The following is a 17,547-nucleotide window of genomic DNA, read 5'->3' as shown; positions in this document are numbered from 1 at the left end:
CACTGTAGTGTTAGTTATGTAGGAAACAATAGGCATGAGATTGTGTTAAACTGAAAACACTGCATTGTGAGGACAGAACGGTTTACTAGGACACTGTAGTGTTAGTTATGTAGGAAACAATAGGCATGAGATTGTGTTAAACTGAAAACACACTGCATTGTGAGGACAGAACGGTTTACTAGGACACTGTAGTGTTAGTTATGTAGGAAACAATAGGCATGAGATTGTGTTAAACTGAAAACACTGCATTGTGAGGACAGAACGGTTTACTAGGACACTGTAGTGTTAGTTATGTAGGAAACAATAGGCATGAGATTGTGTTAAACTGAAAACACACTGCATTGTGAGGAAGGAACGGTTTACTAGGACACTGTAGTGTTAGTTATGTAGGAAACAATAGGCATGAGATTGTGTTAAACTGAAAACACACTGCATTGTGAGGACAGAACGGTTTACTAGGACACTGTAGTGTTAGTTATGTAGGAAACAATAGGCATGAGATTGTGTTAAACTGAAAACACACTGCATTGTGAGGACAGAACGGTTTACTAGGACACTGTAGTGTTAGTTATGTAGGAAACAATAGGCATGAGATTGTTAAACTGACGACACAGTAGCAGCTTCTTTATCTCCAGCAAATGTCTACAACGGTATTTATTTTCATTCTCTCCTTTACAGATGAATACAGATGTTGCAGACAAAACTCCCTGTTTGGCAGAAGCAAGTGCAGAACAGGTATTGTGTAGTTTTGTAAGAGACATTAACATTTATTCTAGGTGTATTTTTTTGATTAATGTATGTTCATTATAGTCAAGTGTGCTTATTATACATCTACAAAGTGGAAAGTTGATATAGAGACTTGATGTAGAGCCAAGCACTGTGTGAACCTGAAAACACACTGCATTGTGAGGACGGAACGGTTTACTAGGACACTGTAGTGTGTTAGTTATGTAGGAAACAATAGGCATGAGATTGTGTTAAACTGAAAACACTGCATTGTGAGGACAGAACGGTTTACTAGGACACTGTAGTGTTAGTTATGTAGGAAACAATAGGCATGAGATTGTGTTAAACTGAAAACACACTGCATTGTGAGGACAGAACGGTTTACTAGGACACTGTAGTGTTAGTTATGTAGGAAACAATAGGCATGAGATTGTGTTAAACTGAAAACACTGCATTGTGAGGACAGAACGGTTTACTAGGACACTGTAGTGTTAGTTATGTAGGAAACAATAGGCATGAGATTGTGTTAAACTGAAAACACACTGCATTGTGAGGACGGAACGGTTTACTAGGACACTGTAGTGTTAGTTATGTAGGAAACAATAGGCATGAGATTGTGTTAAACTGAAAACACACTGCATTGTGAGGACAGAACGGTTTACTAGGACACTGTAGTGTTAGTTATGTAGGAAACAATAGGCATGAGATTGTTAAACTGACGACACAGTAGCAGCTTCTTTATCTCCAGCAAATGTCTACAACGGTATTTATTTTCATTCTCTCCTTTACAGATGAATACAGATGTTGCAGACAAAACTCCCTGTTTGGCAGAAGCAAGTGCAGAACAGGTATTGTGTAGTTTTGTAAGAGACATTAACATTTATTCTAGGTGTATTTTTTTGATTAATGTATGTTCATTATAGTCAAGTGTGCTTATTATACATCTACAAAGTGGAAAGTTGATATAGAGACTTGATGTAGAGCCAAGCACTGTGTGAACCTGAAAACACACTGCATTGTGAGGACGGAACGGTTTACTAGGACACTGTAGTGTGTTAGTTATGTAGGAAACAATAGGCATGAGATTGTGTTAAACTGAAAACACTGCATTGTGAGGACAGAACGGTTTACTAGGACACTGTAGTGTTAGTTATGTAGGAAACAATAGGCATGAGATTGTGTTAAACTGAAAACACTGCATTGTGAGGACAGAACGGTTTACTAGGACACTGTAGTGTTAGTTATGTAGGAAACAATAGGCATGAGATTGTGTTAAACTGAAAACACACTGCATTGTGAGGACGGAACGGTTTACTAGGACACTGTAGTGTTAGTTATGTAGGAAACAATAGGCATGAGATTGTGTTAAACTGAAAACACACTGCATTGTGAGGACAGAACGGTTTACTAGGACACTGTAGTGTTAGTTATGTAGGAAACAATAGGCATGAGATTGTGTTAAACTGAAAACACACTGCATTGTGAGGACAGAACGGTTTACTAGGACACTGTAGTGTTAGTTATGTAGGAAACAATAGGCATGAGATTGTTAAACTGACGACACAGTAGCAGCTTCTTTATCTCCAGCAAATGTCTACAACGGTATTTATTTTCATTCTCTCCTTTACAGATGAATACAGATGTTGCAGACAAAACTCCCTGTTTGGCAGAAGCAAGTGCAGAACAGGTATTGTGTAGTTTTGTAAGAGACATTAACATTTATTCTAGGTGTATTTTTTTGATTAATGTATGTTCATTATAGTCAAGTGTGCTTATTATACATCTACAAAGTGGAAAGTTGATATAGAGACTTGATGTAGAGCCAAGCACTGTGTGAACCTGAAAACACACTGCATTGTGAGGACGGAACGGTTTACTAGGACACTGTAGTGTGTTAGTTATGTAGGAAACAATAGGCATGAGATTGTGTTAAACTGAAAACACACTGCATTGTGAGGACGGTACGGTTTACTAGGACACTGTAGTGTTAGTTATGTAGGAAACAATAGGCATGAGATTGTGTTAAACTGAAAACACACTGCATTGTGAGGACAGAACGGTTTACTAGGACACTGTAGTGTTAGTTATGTAGGAAACAATAGGCATGAGATTGTGTTAAACTGAAAACACACTGCATTGTGAGGACAGAACGGTTTACTAGGACACTGTAGTGTGTTAGTTATGTAGGAAACAATAGGCATGAGATTGTGTTAAACTGAAAACACACTGCATTGTGAGGACGGAACGGTTTACTAGGACACTGTAGTGTGTTAGTTATGTAGGAAACAATAGGCATGAGATTGTGTTAAACTGAAAACACTGCATTGTGAGGACAGAACGGTTTACTAGGACACTGTAGTGTTAGTTATGTAGGAAACAATAGGCATGAGATTGTGTTAAACTGAAAACACACTGCATTGTGAGGACGGAACGGTTTACTAGGACACTGTAGTGTTAGTTATGTAGGAAACAATAGGCATGAGATTGTGTTAAACTGAAAACACTGCATTGTGAGGACAGAACGGTTTACTAGGACACTGTAGTGTTAGTTATGTAGGAAACAATAGGCATGAGATTGTGTTAAACTGAAAACACTGCATTGTGAGGACAGAACGGTTTACTAGGACACTGTAGTGTTAGTTATGTAGGAAACAATAGGCATGAGATTGTGTTAAACTGAAAACACTGCATTGTGAGGACGGAACGGTTTACTAGGACACTGTAGTGTTAGTTATGTAGGAAACAATAGGCATGAGATTGTGTTAAACTGAAAACACTGCATTGTGAGGACAGAACGGTTTACTAGGACACTGTAGTGTTAGTTATGTAGGAAACAATAGGCATGAGATTGTGTTAAACTGAAAACACTGCATTGTGAGGACAGAACGGTTTACTAGGACACTGTAGTGTTAGTTATGTAGGAAACAATAGGCATGAGATTGTGTTAAACTGAAAACACTGCATTGTGAGGACAGAACGGTTTACTAGGACACTGTAGTGTTAGTTATGTAGGAAACAATAGGCATGAGATTGTTAAACTGACGACACAGTAGCAGCTTCTTTATCTCCAGCAAATGTCTACAACGGTATTTATTTTCATTCTCCTTTACAGATGAATACAGATGTTGCAGACAAAACTCCCTGTTTGGCAGAAGCAAGTGCAGAACAGGTATTGTGTAGTTTTGTAAGAGAACTGTCAACACAGGAGCAGCTACAATTGCTGTCAATACCTCTGTGCCCCACAGTTTGGCAAGCACTATGCTTTTGGTTTGTGAAAATTCAAGTGTGTTAATTTTAAATCTGCAAAATAGAAAATAAATAATAGTAAATAAGTATATAAATTATTTGTATATACTTTTGTTTAAAAAAAAAGTAGAAGCTAAATTACGGTCTATCCCACTCCTCTTCCTTCCTACTAAATAGTGTCACAAACATGACTTGGTCCATGCAACTGTGTCATGCCTGGACAAATGCACAGTATGCCTGGGATCTGGGATGTCTGCTCTTAAGTGGATTGGTTTCAAATGTAAAGGTGAGTAAATACATGCATACTTGCATACACTATATTGCCAAACGTTTTGGGACGTTTGCCTATACATGTACATAAACTTAAATTACATCCCATTCCTGATCCGTAGGGTTTAATATGGAGTTAACCCTTTGCATCTATAATTTTTTATCCAGACATCAATAGCTGTATTAGTATCAGTGAAACTGACCTTTATTCATAAAAAGATGCCAATGAACCAAGTATTTAAAAATGTACAGTAAACTATACAACTTTGTCTCTACATTAATTCGGAGATTAGCTGTGTAATTATTACATTATAAAATATATAAACTAAAACCTATAAAAACGATGAGATATAAAGACATCACAGACTCCATAACGCAATGAATAAAAAGTATAAAATCATTGGTTACCCATAAGCCAATCACATATCGTTTGGTTATGACGCGCCAGCTCAGCCGCATCTAACTTCCTCTGTAAACCAGAGCATGTGAGCGAAGCAGAGCGGTGTAACGCTCAGCTCAATATTCCGCTCTATGCGCGTATGCTCCACTCAGTCGCTCGCGTCCCAAGCGAACGCTCCACTGATGAATCGCTCACACTCACCGGTAAAACAAATCCCGCTCAGACATAAATGTTTCTGTAGGTTACTTGCCTTCTGTTTGTACTTTGTAATGAATATCTGGAATAAATGTATAAATTACAGTAGCTAGGATTGTAAATAGAAGTTATTTACTGGTGATTCTGAATAAAAGTCTGTTCTTTTTATTCATTTAAATGCATTAAATTAACTTAATTAAAAAACATGTCTAGCCCTTTGGCAAACTTGCCTATTAAATGCAATAACTGAAAAGGTATATTTGATTTTCGTTATTTTATTTCCGTGAACATAACTGCAGTTGCAAAACAGGCATATTAAAACGCGCACGCACGCACACACACACACACACACACACACAAACAAGATGAAATGCATGTAGAACTTCACAAAACACATCTGGACTATCATGCTCATAAAAGCACACACAGGTGAAATGCACTTAACAACATCTTATCAAAGCACACCTGGATGATTTACTGGCATTAGTAAAAGAAACGCGCGTTCTAAAGTTTAAATAGACCAAAACTGCGGGTAATTGCGGTCTATTTAAAAACGTCTCAATCTTTACATCACTTTAGAATTTACTTTTAGAAACATTAGCTTGGACAAAGTATTAGGTTTCAGGCTCATGCGGTGTGCCCGGGACAGTAATCCAGCGGCGGAAAACACGCGCTCAGCACTGGAAGAACCACTGGATTGATCCAGCATTGGTTTTCCAAAATCCTAGGACATCTTCATGTGGACCTTTTCTCATTGAGCCCAGGTACTCCTCCATCTCACCTCTGGCACTGTCAGCTACACTCGAGTTGCTCTCATATGAGCCGAAAATGAGGGCCTTCTTGGGAGCGCTTCTAGCCTCAGTCACTGTCCACCGCAGTCTCCACACCACTGCATTCTGCCTCTTTTACCAACATTTCACGAATCTCTACGAGTTGATTGCTCACTGTACCATCTCTAATGATCCATTCAGTTTTAAAACGTGGATCCAATACAGCCGCCAACACAAGGTGCTTGTCAGAGTAAAATCTGTTAAAACGAGTAGAGACATTATCTGACAGTGTCTCCACAAATGCACGAATGTTGACGGAGCGGTTGTCAGGGACACTGGACAAAAGCTGTTTGATTTCCATTACAGCTGGAAGAATCATGCCAAGGTTTCCGAGCTCTTTTTGCATAGCAGTTGTAAGCTCTGCCAGAGGCAATAGCACCTCAGTCAGGGCTTGGAGATGAAGTACGTCATTCATGGTCAGCTTACTGTGCTCGGGAATTTTAAGTTTATCAGCCTCCTCAGTGTTTAAGGTGCTTTTTCTAATACTCTTTACAAGTTTTGCCGTTCGTGTGATCATTTTGTCTACATCAGCATGACCGTTTATTGCATCCTTTATGGCGAGTTGCAGTAAATGGATGGGGCATCGCATATGCAGATTAGATTCAGTGATGTATGTGGCGCTCATGTTTTCTATGATCTGCGCAAAATCTGTCTGGAATGGTGAAAGTGGACCTTCCTCTGTGCCACTGCTATCTTCCTCAAGGACCTCTTCCTCACCCTCCTCTTCAGTTGAGCTTTCATCAAACCCTGGGAGGTCGAAAGCCTTTACCATGTTACTTGCGCTGTCAGTCACCACCCTGACAACTCGTCGTTGTAAATTCCAGTGTTGCAAAATACTTTCATATTTATGAAAAATATTCTCAGCGGTGTGGTGTCCTTTAAGATGTTCACAGGACAGCAGCACAGTGTGACTGTTAAACATTTCATCAATGAAACTTGCCACAACACCCAGAAAGCTGTGTCCTCTTCTGTTTGTCCAAATGTCTAAAGTAAGCACAAAGCCATCTCCTAACTGCAACAGCTCTCTAAGTCTGCCTTCCATCTCGCTAAGAGCATTTGGCATCAGAGTGTCACGTACTGTACTGTAGCACGGTGTGGTATAGCCGGGCTGGGCAACGCTGACAAAATGGCGCATACCCTCACGTTCACCTTTTGTGAGAGGTTCATAATCCACGTAAACTATCTTAAAAAATGCGTCATCTAATTCTTTCTTCCGTGCATTAGACACAGAGAACTGGGGAGTCTGGGGACGCAGGAGAGGAAAAAAATTCTTTATCTCCCTTTGATTGGTAGCAGTTTTTTCTGTAAAAACTAATTTGTGTACATTATAATAGCATTCAGTACATTTTCTGTTGCCTACATCTAAATTATAGGCCTACCTAATTATTCGGGTCAGTTTTTTTTGTTTTATTTAAATTTAACAAGTGGTTCAATTAGGGCTGCACGATTATGGCCAAAATGATAATCACGATTATTTTTAACAATATTGAGATCACGATTAATTATCACGATTATTTGTTGATTTTAACCAAAACAAATGTTATTGTCACATAGGCTAATTATAACTGCTTTCACATCCATATTGTGCTACATTCCTGCTAATGTACAAGTATGTGCATCAAAATAAAACAGGTCCTCTTATTCACCAAAATTCAGTGCATCTCCTTAAAGAATAAATAAAAATAAATAAAACAATAAAGAAAATGTAGCAAAACTTCAACAAGGCACTATTTTACATTGTGTAAATATATTTTAGGAAGCAAAATATAAACTTGCATTGTACCTGCATAATGGGTGTGAATAAAACTCAAAATATACAATCAATAAAAAAACAAATATTCCATAACAGAATGTAACCAAATGAGAACATTTCAAGGCAGAACTATGGAAGTTCAATTAATGGATAAAATTCAGAGTCATTGTTGTTTGACGCTTAAGAATCTGAAAACCTGGTTGTGGTACAGTGTCAGTGATTGGTTGTGAAATCATACTGCATGAATTGAATCTTATTTAATCTTCCACATGAAAGTTTATGTGCTCGAATTATTTCTATGTATAAAACTATAGTTCAAAACAAGACGTTTGTAGTACTGATTATTGGAGTCCATTAATCGAACTTCCATGCCTCTTATATAGTAATTATATATTACTATGTAGTACCAATTTACTAATGCTCACACTCGGTCTCTCCCGCACGCAGATACTCGGTCTCTCCCGCGCGCAGACACACTCGGTATCTCTCGCGCGCTGTCGCACGCTCGCACACTGTCGAGTGCGCTCTTGGACACACGGGCTGTGTCCGAAATCTCCACTCAAACCACTACTCCCTAACCCCTATGTAGGGGGTAGGGAGTAGAGCACTATATAGTGAGCTCACCAAGCATAGTAGAAACACCACTTTCGGACACTACTCGATCGTCTCTCGGCGCCGTTTATTACGTCATTACTGTCGCACTATTTAAACGTGCTATCATCTGTCAGCTGGTGCAATGCATGATGGTATGTAGGGCTTGGGTTAGTGACCATCAGTTGTACACTACTTTTCAAAATGCATTCTGGGATACATTGAGTGGACTATATAGGGTATAATAATCATCACTTTACATTCGGACAGCACTACAAAATGGTGAGCTCACTATATAGTCCACTATATAGTGAGTAGTGGGAGATTTCAGACACAGCAACGGTCTCTCGTGCTCTGTCACTCGCGCGCAGACACACGTCTCTCTCGTGCACTGTGGCTCATGGAGGCACGTGATCAGACAGTGGTTTAGGGAGCGCTAGATTGGCTTTGCAAAAAAAAAAAAAAAAAAACTTTGATACGGAGCGTTCTGAGAACGGATTGACGCATTTTAAATATCGCTCGATCACGCGAATTTGATCGTGGGAAGCCAAAATCGTTATCGTGATTAAAATTAGATTAATCGTGCAGCCCTAGGTTCAATAACTGCTGTCTAATTTCAACTTAAAAATAGGCTACATCAACTACAATTATGTAGGCTAATTCATATTGTGTGTTGGCTATAGGTTATTTTTAGTTGCACTGATATGATGATTGCATAACAAATTAACAATTCGTTCCAACCTGACGTCAGCATGTTTTAATAATTAATTTCCTCATTTTATTTAAATCATACAAAATTAACAATATAATATTTCGATCCATGGTTTAGTAAATCGTGACCACGTTGTAATAATTTGTTTCCTTGTTTTAATAAAACGAGAGTAGCCTACGAATTAGTTCAACATGGCCACGATTTACTAAACCAGGGAACGATTTAAGAATTTGTGGAAACGAATTTAATTCGTGGCCACCCTAAATGAAAGAACGAATTCTTAATTCATGGGACATGGGTAATTTGTATATTACAATATATTTTTGTCTTCATGTCATGAGAGGGGCTCAGTACAACAGCCTACCTTACCCATTTATCTATTAATTTATTTTCGAATGGTATAGGCTATAGCTCACCTTTTGCTGCACTACCATGTTTGCGTAGCACATCCTCGTGCTTTCTGGCAATGTGACGCTTTAGATTCCAATATGAATCTTTGCTAACTCTCACAGTCTCTCCACACTCCCTTTCAATTTCTTCTCCCTGCTCGTTCTTAACTGTGATTTTTACTGGGCATTTATGCATAAGGCTCGCAACTTCCTTAAAACAATGTTTGAACTCCATAACCAACCCATTATTGCTTTAGCTAATTCACCGATTCTCGAACTAGCAAATCACAATAGGGCATTCTGGGTTGAGCGAGCGGCGCTGAGCGGACGGAGCGAGCGGAGCAGAATCTTCAGAAAGGCGCTCTCCGCTCAGGAGGAAGTATTACCGCTCCGCTCACATGCTCTGCTGTAAACATATATAATGCGAAAACGAAACCACCGAGCGAAACACCGGAGTGAACATGGCTGTGAACGACTTTTTCAGACTTTGTAAAGTAAATCTATGCATCCACGGTACAATTAGTGCCTCTAATATTTAACAGTAGAGAGAAATAAGAAAATATTTGCAGCCAACTGTCAAAGTTAGGATTAGTTCTGTTAAACACAGCTCTTTGTTCATCTTGAGTCTGTCGGAAATGCTGCAACTTAATTGCAAGATTACAGCATGACATGGAAATATTTAAGAACTGGAAAAGAAAGGAGACACTGAACTGTCAAAAGGGTGCCAGTTCGAGCTCGACAGGGCCACAACATCACCTCCATTCAAAATGTTTAACAAACACTCTTCTTGTTCGGGCTTCAGTTTGCAAATGCCAGGAATCATGGGCATAGGAACCGGGGGGGACGTGTCCCCCCCCCAAAATTGGAGACAGTCGCATTTGTCCCACCCAAAAATTATACCGCGGAGAAAAATATTTGATTTGAAATCTTTAACTCGCATGCTTGTCATGTGCCTGTTTGCAGTCAGTTGCCTACTGGAAATTATGTCACATAAAATTTGATGAAAGTGATGCTTTGAAAACATATTTCTGACAATAAATGAAAGCTATTTGAAATGGTGTCTATTTTGTCTCGGCTGAGCTGAGATGAGAACAATATTCTTGTTCAGAATATTGTTCAGAAAGCCGTATTCTTGTTCAGCTGCTTCATCTCGTTGTCAGTCGACCATGATCGCGCTTCCCTCGCGCACGCGCATCTAGGTGACACGGATAAATGTACACAGCAATATATAATGAATATAGATCATAGATCTGGGAGATCCGTAGTTGCGCGGGATGTGGAAGCGCGCAAAAGTTCCAGAAATGTACAAAAAGTGCCCTGGCCTTGAATGACAAGGTAAGGAAAATAAGACTAAATCAAAATTAAATAACCAAGACTAGTTTGACCATGTGATTTTTCTCAGGAGATGTTTTGAGCATTTTACTTCAGACACCGGATTATCAGCAAACTGCAAACTGCCAATAGAACTGCTAGCTGGCTACTCAAAATAAACTAGCAATCTATTCAGTCAGCATATTTGTATTTGATCTGTGTGAGTTACAGAAATATAAGACTTGCTAGACCTACCTTTTTTATATATATATATTTCTTTGCACAAAAGTCTCCAGAAAGTGCCATTTAATGGTTTATTTATTTTTTTAAATCCCAATTTAACCCCTGATTAGGCCTGCAATTAAAGAATTGATTTGATATTTATCAGTTAGCCTAATTACTGCCATTCAAAATGTGTTTTCCTTTATCTTTACAAATGTATCTTTTTAGTAGAATAAAGTATGTTGGTGAATGTTTTGCAGTGTAGTAAATTTATGACACATTTCTGTTCAAAACATTAACGGATCTGTCAGGTTTCCGTTATGTGTCCCCCCCCAATGTTAAACTCATTCCTACGCCCCTGCCAGGAATATTCTCCACAACAGAGCGAATTGCATCCCGTGTCTCCATATCCACGGTCGTTTTCAATTTCACTAACCTATCTTAAACTCGGCGCTTAGCGTCTACATCACGGCTCTCAGCCCGCCCTCTGTTCGTTGATTGGCCGACTGTATTCAGTCGGGAGGAAAACTGAGAGATAGGTCGCTATCTCAGACTGAGTACAGAAGCGAACTGAAATTGAGCGGAAGTACGAAGTCTGACGTAGTCAGGCTAGGAGACTGGAGCTTTTGCTTAGAATTTTGAATACCAATCATGCTCAATATTAATCAGGAACTTTACGTGCATTCCCTTTAAATTAATTTTGTCTCACTTTTTAAAATGAATGAAATTGTTTAATGAAGATTATTTAGTGAATAATGATTTATTTTAAAAATGCATTTTTATGATTCTAATACTGAAAAATAGCTAAATGTGTTTTAGTGTAGATATATTAATTTATATTAACTGACTGTTGTCTTTCAGTTTGTTCTGGTGTGTGGCACAAGGGTTGTCTCAAGCAAGCATTTCCTGAGGTATGTCAGATTTACTTTTGTAGGTACCATTACATTTGTTATTTAAAAAAAAATACTGTTAGTTTAACATGTATTCTATTTTTAGGATAAACATGATTTCAGCTCAGAGGATGATAGTGAATCAGATGAGGACATGCATGAAGATAAGGATTATTTACCAGACAGCAACTCTGATAGTTCCGAATCTGATTCGGATGCAAGGTCTCTGGAGGTCTCTACTCTGTCCCAGGGTCCCCTCTCAGGGAATATTGAAACATTTGATACTAGAAAAAAAAACCCAGATGAAACAACAGATGACAAAGCAGGTGTTAAAGGTATAAACTACTGTTACGTTTGTCAAAAGCCTCAGTCTAAACTTGCCAGACATCTAGAGACACACAAGACAGAAGCAGAAGTGATGGAGGCTCTCAGTTTTCCAAAACGTTCAGTAAAAAGACGACGACTTCTGGAGAAATTACGTAATCGTGGTAACTTTCAACACAATGTAGTTGTTCTCAAAACAGGAACCGGGCAAATCAAATTAAAAAGAACTTCTAAGCAGTCTAAATTTATTCACTGTGTCTATTGTAAAGGAATGTTTTCCCGCAAAGAATTGTGGCGGCACTCTCGCAGATGCCACTTCATGCCAGAACAGGCTTCCGGTGGGTTTGCAAAGCCCAAAGTCTTGGGCTTGGCCTCAACTGCTCAGTCTGTGTTCTCTGAAAGTATTTCTCAAGGGGTTTGGAAGCTTCTTGACCCAATGAGACTGGATGATATAACAACAGTTGTTCGTAATGACTTCAGCATTTTGCAGCTGGCACAATCTCTGTACAACAAGCATGGATCTGATACTACAAAATATGAGTATATTCGTCAGAAGTTAAGGGAACTTGCACGTGTGTTGTTGGTTTTGCGTGGTGATTCGTTATACACCATTGAAGATGCTGTTAAGCCTGGAAATTTTCACAAAGTTGTCAAAGCTGTGAAAAAAGTGTCTGGTTTTGATGAAGAAAACAACTCTTACACAGCACCAAGTCTTGCTCTAAAAATAGGGCATTCTCTACAGAAAATAGCTGACATAATTCACTGTAGGGCTTTGATGACAGAAAATGAGGGCTTGATCAAATCAACTGAAGCTTTCAAGTCACTGTACTCCACAAAATGGTGTGAGCTTGTATCACACTCTGCCCTGAACACACTTAGTGAGAATAAATTCAACAAACCATCGACCTTGCCTTTTACCCAGGATGTGCAACTTCTTCATACTCACCTCGAACAGTCTGCAAATGCTGCCTTTGACAAACTGAAGAAAGAAGCATCTCCCCAAAGTTACGCTGACCTTGCAAAAGCCACTCTTGTTCAGACTATAGTTTTTAATCGAAGGCGTGCAGGGGAGGTGTCAAAAATGCACTTGAAGAACTTCATTGCTAGAGACAAAAGCGTACTCCATGTTGATGTGTCCTTGGGATTAACTAAGTTTGAAAAGAAACTTTGTGAGCACTTCACTCGGGTAGAAATCCGGGGCAAACGTGGACGAAAGGTGGCTGTCCTCCTTACACCACAAATGGTGAAATCGCTGAATCTATTAGTCAGCAGAAGAATGGAATGTGGTGTACAGGATGCCAATATCTTTCTCTTTGCTAGACCAAAATGTTCAAGTTATTACAGAGGTCAAGACAGCTTGAGACTTCATGCAGAAAAGTGTGGAGCCAAAAAACCTGAATATCTACGCTCAACCCAGCTTAGGAAACATGTTGCAACCCTTTCGCAAATTTTAAACCTCAAAGACAACGAGTTGGATCAGGTGGCTGACTTTCTCGGGCATGATATACGTGTCCACCGTGATCACTACAGACTGCCTGAGGCAACAATTCAGCTTGCGAAAATCTCGAAGCTACTTTTAGCAATGGACAAAGGTTGTCTTGGAAACATCCAGGGAAAGTCACTCGATGAGATTCAAATTGAAGGTATTTTATATATCTATTGCATAGGTGTTATTCCAATACCAATCTCAACATTTCCATACAAGAGTATTACACTTAATTAACGTTATGATTTCAGATCAGATCCAGTTGACCGATACTGAAGATGATGCAGATGATGAACCTGATGGCACCAGTTCATTTGGCAGACAAAATGAAATGTCATCAATACAAGAAGCCTGCCAGAATGGAGGTAATTATTTTAATGGTATAAAGAAAAATGATACATTATAAGGTAGTGGTGTTTGGACTGAGAAGTACACTCACCTAAAGGATTATTAGGAACACCTGTTCAATTTCTCAATGCAATTATCTAATCAACCAATCACATGGCAGTTGCTTCAATGCATTTAGGAGTGTGGTCCTGGTCAAGACAATCTCCTGAACTCCAAACTGAATGTCAGAATGGGAAAGAAAGGTGATTTAAGCAATTTTGAGCGTGGCATGGTTGTTGGTGCCAGACGGGCCGGTCTGAGTATTTCACAATCTGCTCAGTTACTGGGATTTTCACGCACAACCATTTCTAGGGTTTACAAAGAATGGTATGAAAAGGGAAAAACATCCAGTATGCGGCAGTCCTGTGGGCGAAAATGCCTTGTTGATGCTAGAGGTCAGAGGAGAATGGGCCGACTGATTCAAGCTGATAGAAGAGCAACTTTGACTGAAATAACCACTCGTTACAACCGAGGTATGCAGCAAAGCATTTGTGAAGCCACAACACACACAACCTTGAGGTGGATGGGCTACAACAGCAGAAGACCCCACCGGGTACCACTCATCTCCACTACAAATAGGAAAAAGTGGCTACAATTAGCAAGAGCTCACCAAAGTTGGACAGTTGAAGACTGGAAAAATGTTGCCTGGTCTGATGAGTCTCGATTTCTGTAGAGACATTCAGATGGTAGTGTCAGAATTTGGCGTAAACAGAATGAGAACATGGATCCATCATGCCTTGTTACCACTGTGCAGGGTGGTGGTGGTGGTGTAATGGTGTGGGGAATGTTTTCTTGGCACACTTTAGGCCCCTTAGTGCCAATTGGGCATCGTTTAAATGCCACGGCCTACCTGAGCATTGTTTCTGACCATGTCCATCCCTTTATGGCCACCATGTACCCATCCTCTGATGGCTACTTCCAGCAGGATAATGCACCATGTCACAAAGCTCGAATCATTTCAAATTGGTTTCTTGAACATGACAATGAGTTCACTTTACTAAAATGGCCCCCACAGTCACCAGATCTCAACCCAATAGAGCATCTTTGGGATGTGGCGGAACGGGAGCTTCGTGCCCTGGATGTGCATCCCACAAATCTCCATCAACTGCAAGATGCTATCCTATCAATATGGGCCAACATTTCTAAAGAATGCTTTCAGCACCTTGTTGAATCAATGCCACGTAGAATTAAGGCGAAAGGGGGTCAAACACAGTATTAGTATGGTGTTCCTAATAATCCTTTAGGTGAGTGTATGCCAAGGTACTGTACCCAAGACTGCCTGTAGGAGCTGGCAGTATGATCACTATAGTTGTGTAGTACTATAGAATGTGAAAGCAACTTTGACTTGGGTCCGTATTCATTTAGGAAGTAAAGTAACTTGCATGTGTTGTGACTTGTTTCATTTTTTTATGATTTCTTACTGGGCTACCGTAAAATTGGGGTGTAACAGTTAAAATTACTCACGGTTTGGCTTTGTCAGTTTTAGGGGCATGGTTTCGGCATGGTTTGATATGTTCAGGGGGAAAAAGGACTACTGTCAAGTAAAAACAAAGAAAATAAGAAAAAATAATCAAACCACAAGCAACAGCATATTTCAATAAATTAAAATAAGCAAGGGATAATCCACGGCTAGCTGTGGATTTAACCATTTTAATGCACAACGTGGAGGCATTTTGGCTGTTACGCCAAACCCATGATTCGGTTCGAATCACGAAAGTTGCTGCTAGCTCATGGACACCTCCTACTAACGCTCTGCATCTCTGCAAGTTTCGGAGGGGAATGATTCAGATTTCTCTTGGCACAGCTACTAAAAGACCGAAAAGTTGCTCACGTCACATCTACATCGTCAAGCTCAGTTTGAGTCTGTGCAGTACACTCAGCGATCAGGAAAGGAGTACTTCTAATGGGCTTCACTTTTCTCTGTTGAATCCACTGTGTCCATTTCTTTTACTGTCTATGGCATCATGTCAATTAACAATCTTTAAACTTTCAGACTTGGCTCTGTTGAGGCAAAAACAATTCATGTTGATTCTAGTCTATTTTTGTTCATAAAATGTCATAGAAATGCATGTATTATCAAAATTACATGCATTTTGTAATATTTTGTGAACTAAATTGTAAATGTTTGTAGCTTGTAACTGATTTTTTAAAATTAAACATTTCACATTGCAATGTTTTCTTGTTTTTATCTTTCTTGTTTTTAGTGACTGAAAGTGTTGAACATCGGGGGAAGAAAAGAATATGGTCAAAAGCAGAAGTTGCTGCTGTGATGCGGCATTTTAAAATCCACATAGCCAAAGGTCATTTGGCGACAAAATCTGAGTGTCTTCAATGCAAATCTGCTGAAGAGCATGTGCTACAAAACCGGTCAGTACAAAACATTAGGGATTTTGTGAGAAACAGAGGTATAACAGCCAAAAGGAGAAGTCAGTATGAAAGTGCATGAGTGCTGTTCATGAAATGCAGCCATAAGCTTTTACATTTTGTAACACTGTTTTAGCTTATTTTATTATTTTTAAATGTTGTCTCCTTGCTGTCTTCTGGGTTATTTACCCTTCACTTCTTTGTTGATGTGACTGGTTTCCAATGAGATGTTCCAGTTTCTGTTATCAATGTAGCTGATTTCTCATTTGTTGTTGGTTTTACCACCAATTTGTTTTTGTTTTTTTGTCATTTTCCACCAATGCAATAACTGTGAACTGGACTTTGCATCGTTGCAGCACACACCATTACACAAATTGTTCCTGCTAACTAATGATTCTTTTCCTCTCATATACATTTTTTTTTCTTGTTTATTATTTATCGCTGTGCCGTTTACAAAATATGGTATTGTTGATCTCTTGCACTGTCGATCGATGCTGTGATGTAATCTCGTTGACAATCAATTGTTATTATTATTATTAGTTTCAAAGGGATAGTTCACCCAAAAATGAAAATTCTGTCATAATTTACTCACTCTCAAGGTGTTCCAAACCTGTATGAGTTTCTTTCTTCTGCTGAACACAAAAGAAGAGTGAAGAGTGTTGGTAGTCAAACAGTCGACGGTAGCCATTAACTTCCAGATTAATATTTGTTTTCCTACTATGGAAGTCAATGGCTATCGTCGACTGTCTAGTTTCCAACATTCTTCAATCTTCCTTTGTGTTCAGCAGAAGAAAGAAACTCATACAGGTTTGGAACAACTTGAGAGTGAGTAAATTATGACAGAATTTTCATTTTTGGGTGAACTATCCCTTTGAAACTCCTTGCTGTCTTCTGGGTTATTTACCCTTAACTTCTTTGTTGATGTGACTGGTTTCCAATGAGATGTTCCAGTTTCTGTTATCAATGTAGCTGATTTCTCATTTGTTGTTGTTGTTGTTGTTTTTACCACCAATTTGTTGTTTGTTGTCATTTTCCACCAATGCAATAACTGTGAACTGGACTTTGCATCGTTGCAGCACACACCTTTATACAAATTCTTCCTGGTAACTAATGATTCTTTTCCTCTCATATAGGTTTTTTTTTTCTTGTTTATTATTTATCGCTGTGCCCTGTTTACAAAATATGGTATTGTTGATCTCTTGCACTGTCGATTGATGCTGTGATGTAATCTCGTTGACAATCAATTGTTATTATTATTATTAGTTTCAAAGGGATAGTTCACCCAAAAATGAAAATTCTGTCATAATTTACTCACTCTCAAGGTGTTCCAAACCTGTATGAGTTTCTTTCTTCTGCTGAACACAAAAGAAGAGTGAAGAGTGTTGGTAGTCAAACAGCCGACGGTAGCCATTAACTTCCAGATTAATATTTGTTTTCCTACTATGGAAGTT

General features: G+C 39.0%; 1 protein-coding gene across 1 annotated transcript in view; it reads left to right on the top strand.

Annotated features, from left to right (window-relative positions):
- The window catches only part of LOC130076444 (uncharacterized), a 33,535-nt gene extending 17,357 nt beyond the window's left edge, over positions 1-16,178 (top strand). The window contains exons 7-12 of the mRNA XM_056241520.1: positions 3,839-3,895; positions 4,150-4,258; positions 11,507-11,556; positions 11,642-13,502; positions 13,597-13,710; positions 15,937-16,178. Of these exons, the coding sequence (XP_056097495.1) occupies positions 3,839-3,895; positions 4,150-4,258; positions 11,507-11,556; positions 11,642-13,502; positions 13,597-13,710; positions 15,937-16,178 (2,433 nt within the window). The remainder of the gene's footprint in view (positions 1-3,838; positions 3,896-4,149; positions 4,259-11,506; positions 11,557-11,641; positions 13,503-13,596; positions 13,711-15,936) is intronic.
- Positions 16,179-17,547: the final 1,369 nt, after the last annotated feature.

The sequence above is a fragment of the Rhinichthys klamathensis genome, unplaced genomic scaffold, assembly GCF_029890125.1.
Source record: "Rhinichthys klamathensis goyatoka isolate OS25496 unplaced genomic scaffold, OSU_Roscu_1.1 h1tg000652l_1, whole genome shotgun sequence".
In the NCBI taxonomy this organism is placed as follows: domain Eukaryota; kingdom Metazoa; phylum Chordata; class Actinopteri; order Cypriniformes; family Leuciscidae; genus Rhinichthys; species Rhinichthys klamathensis.
This window is presented reverse-complemented; position numbering and strand designations above follow the sequence as displayed.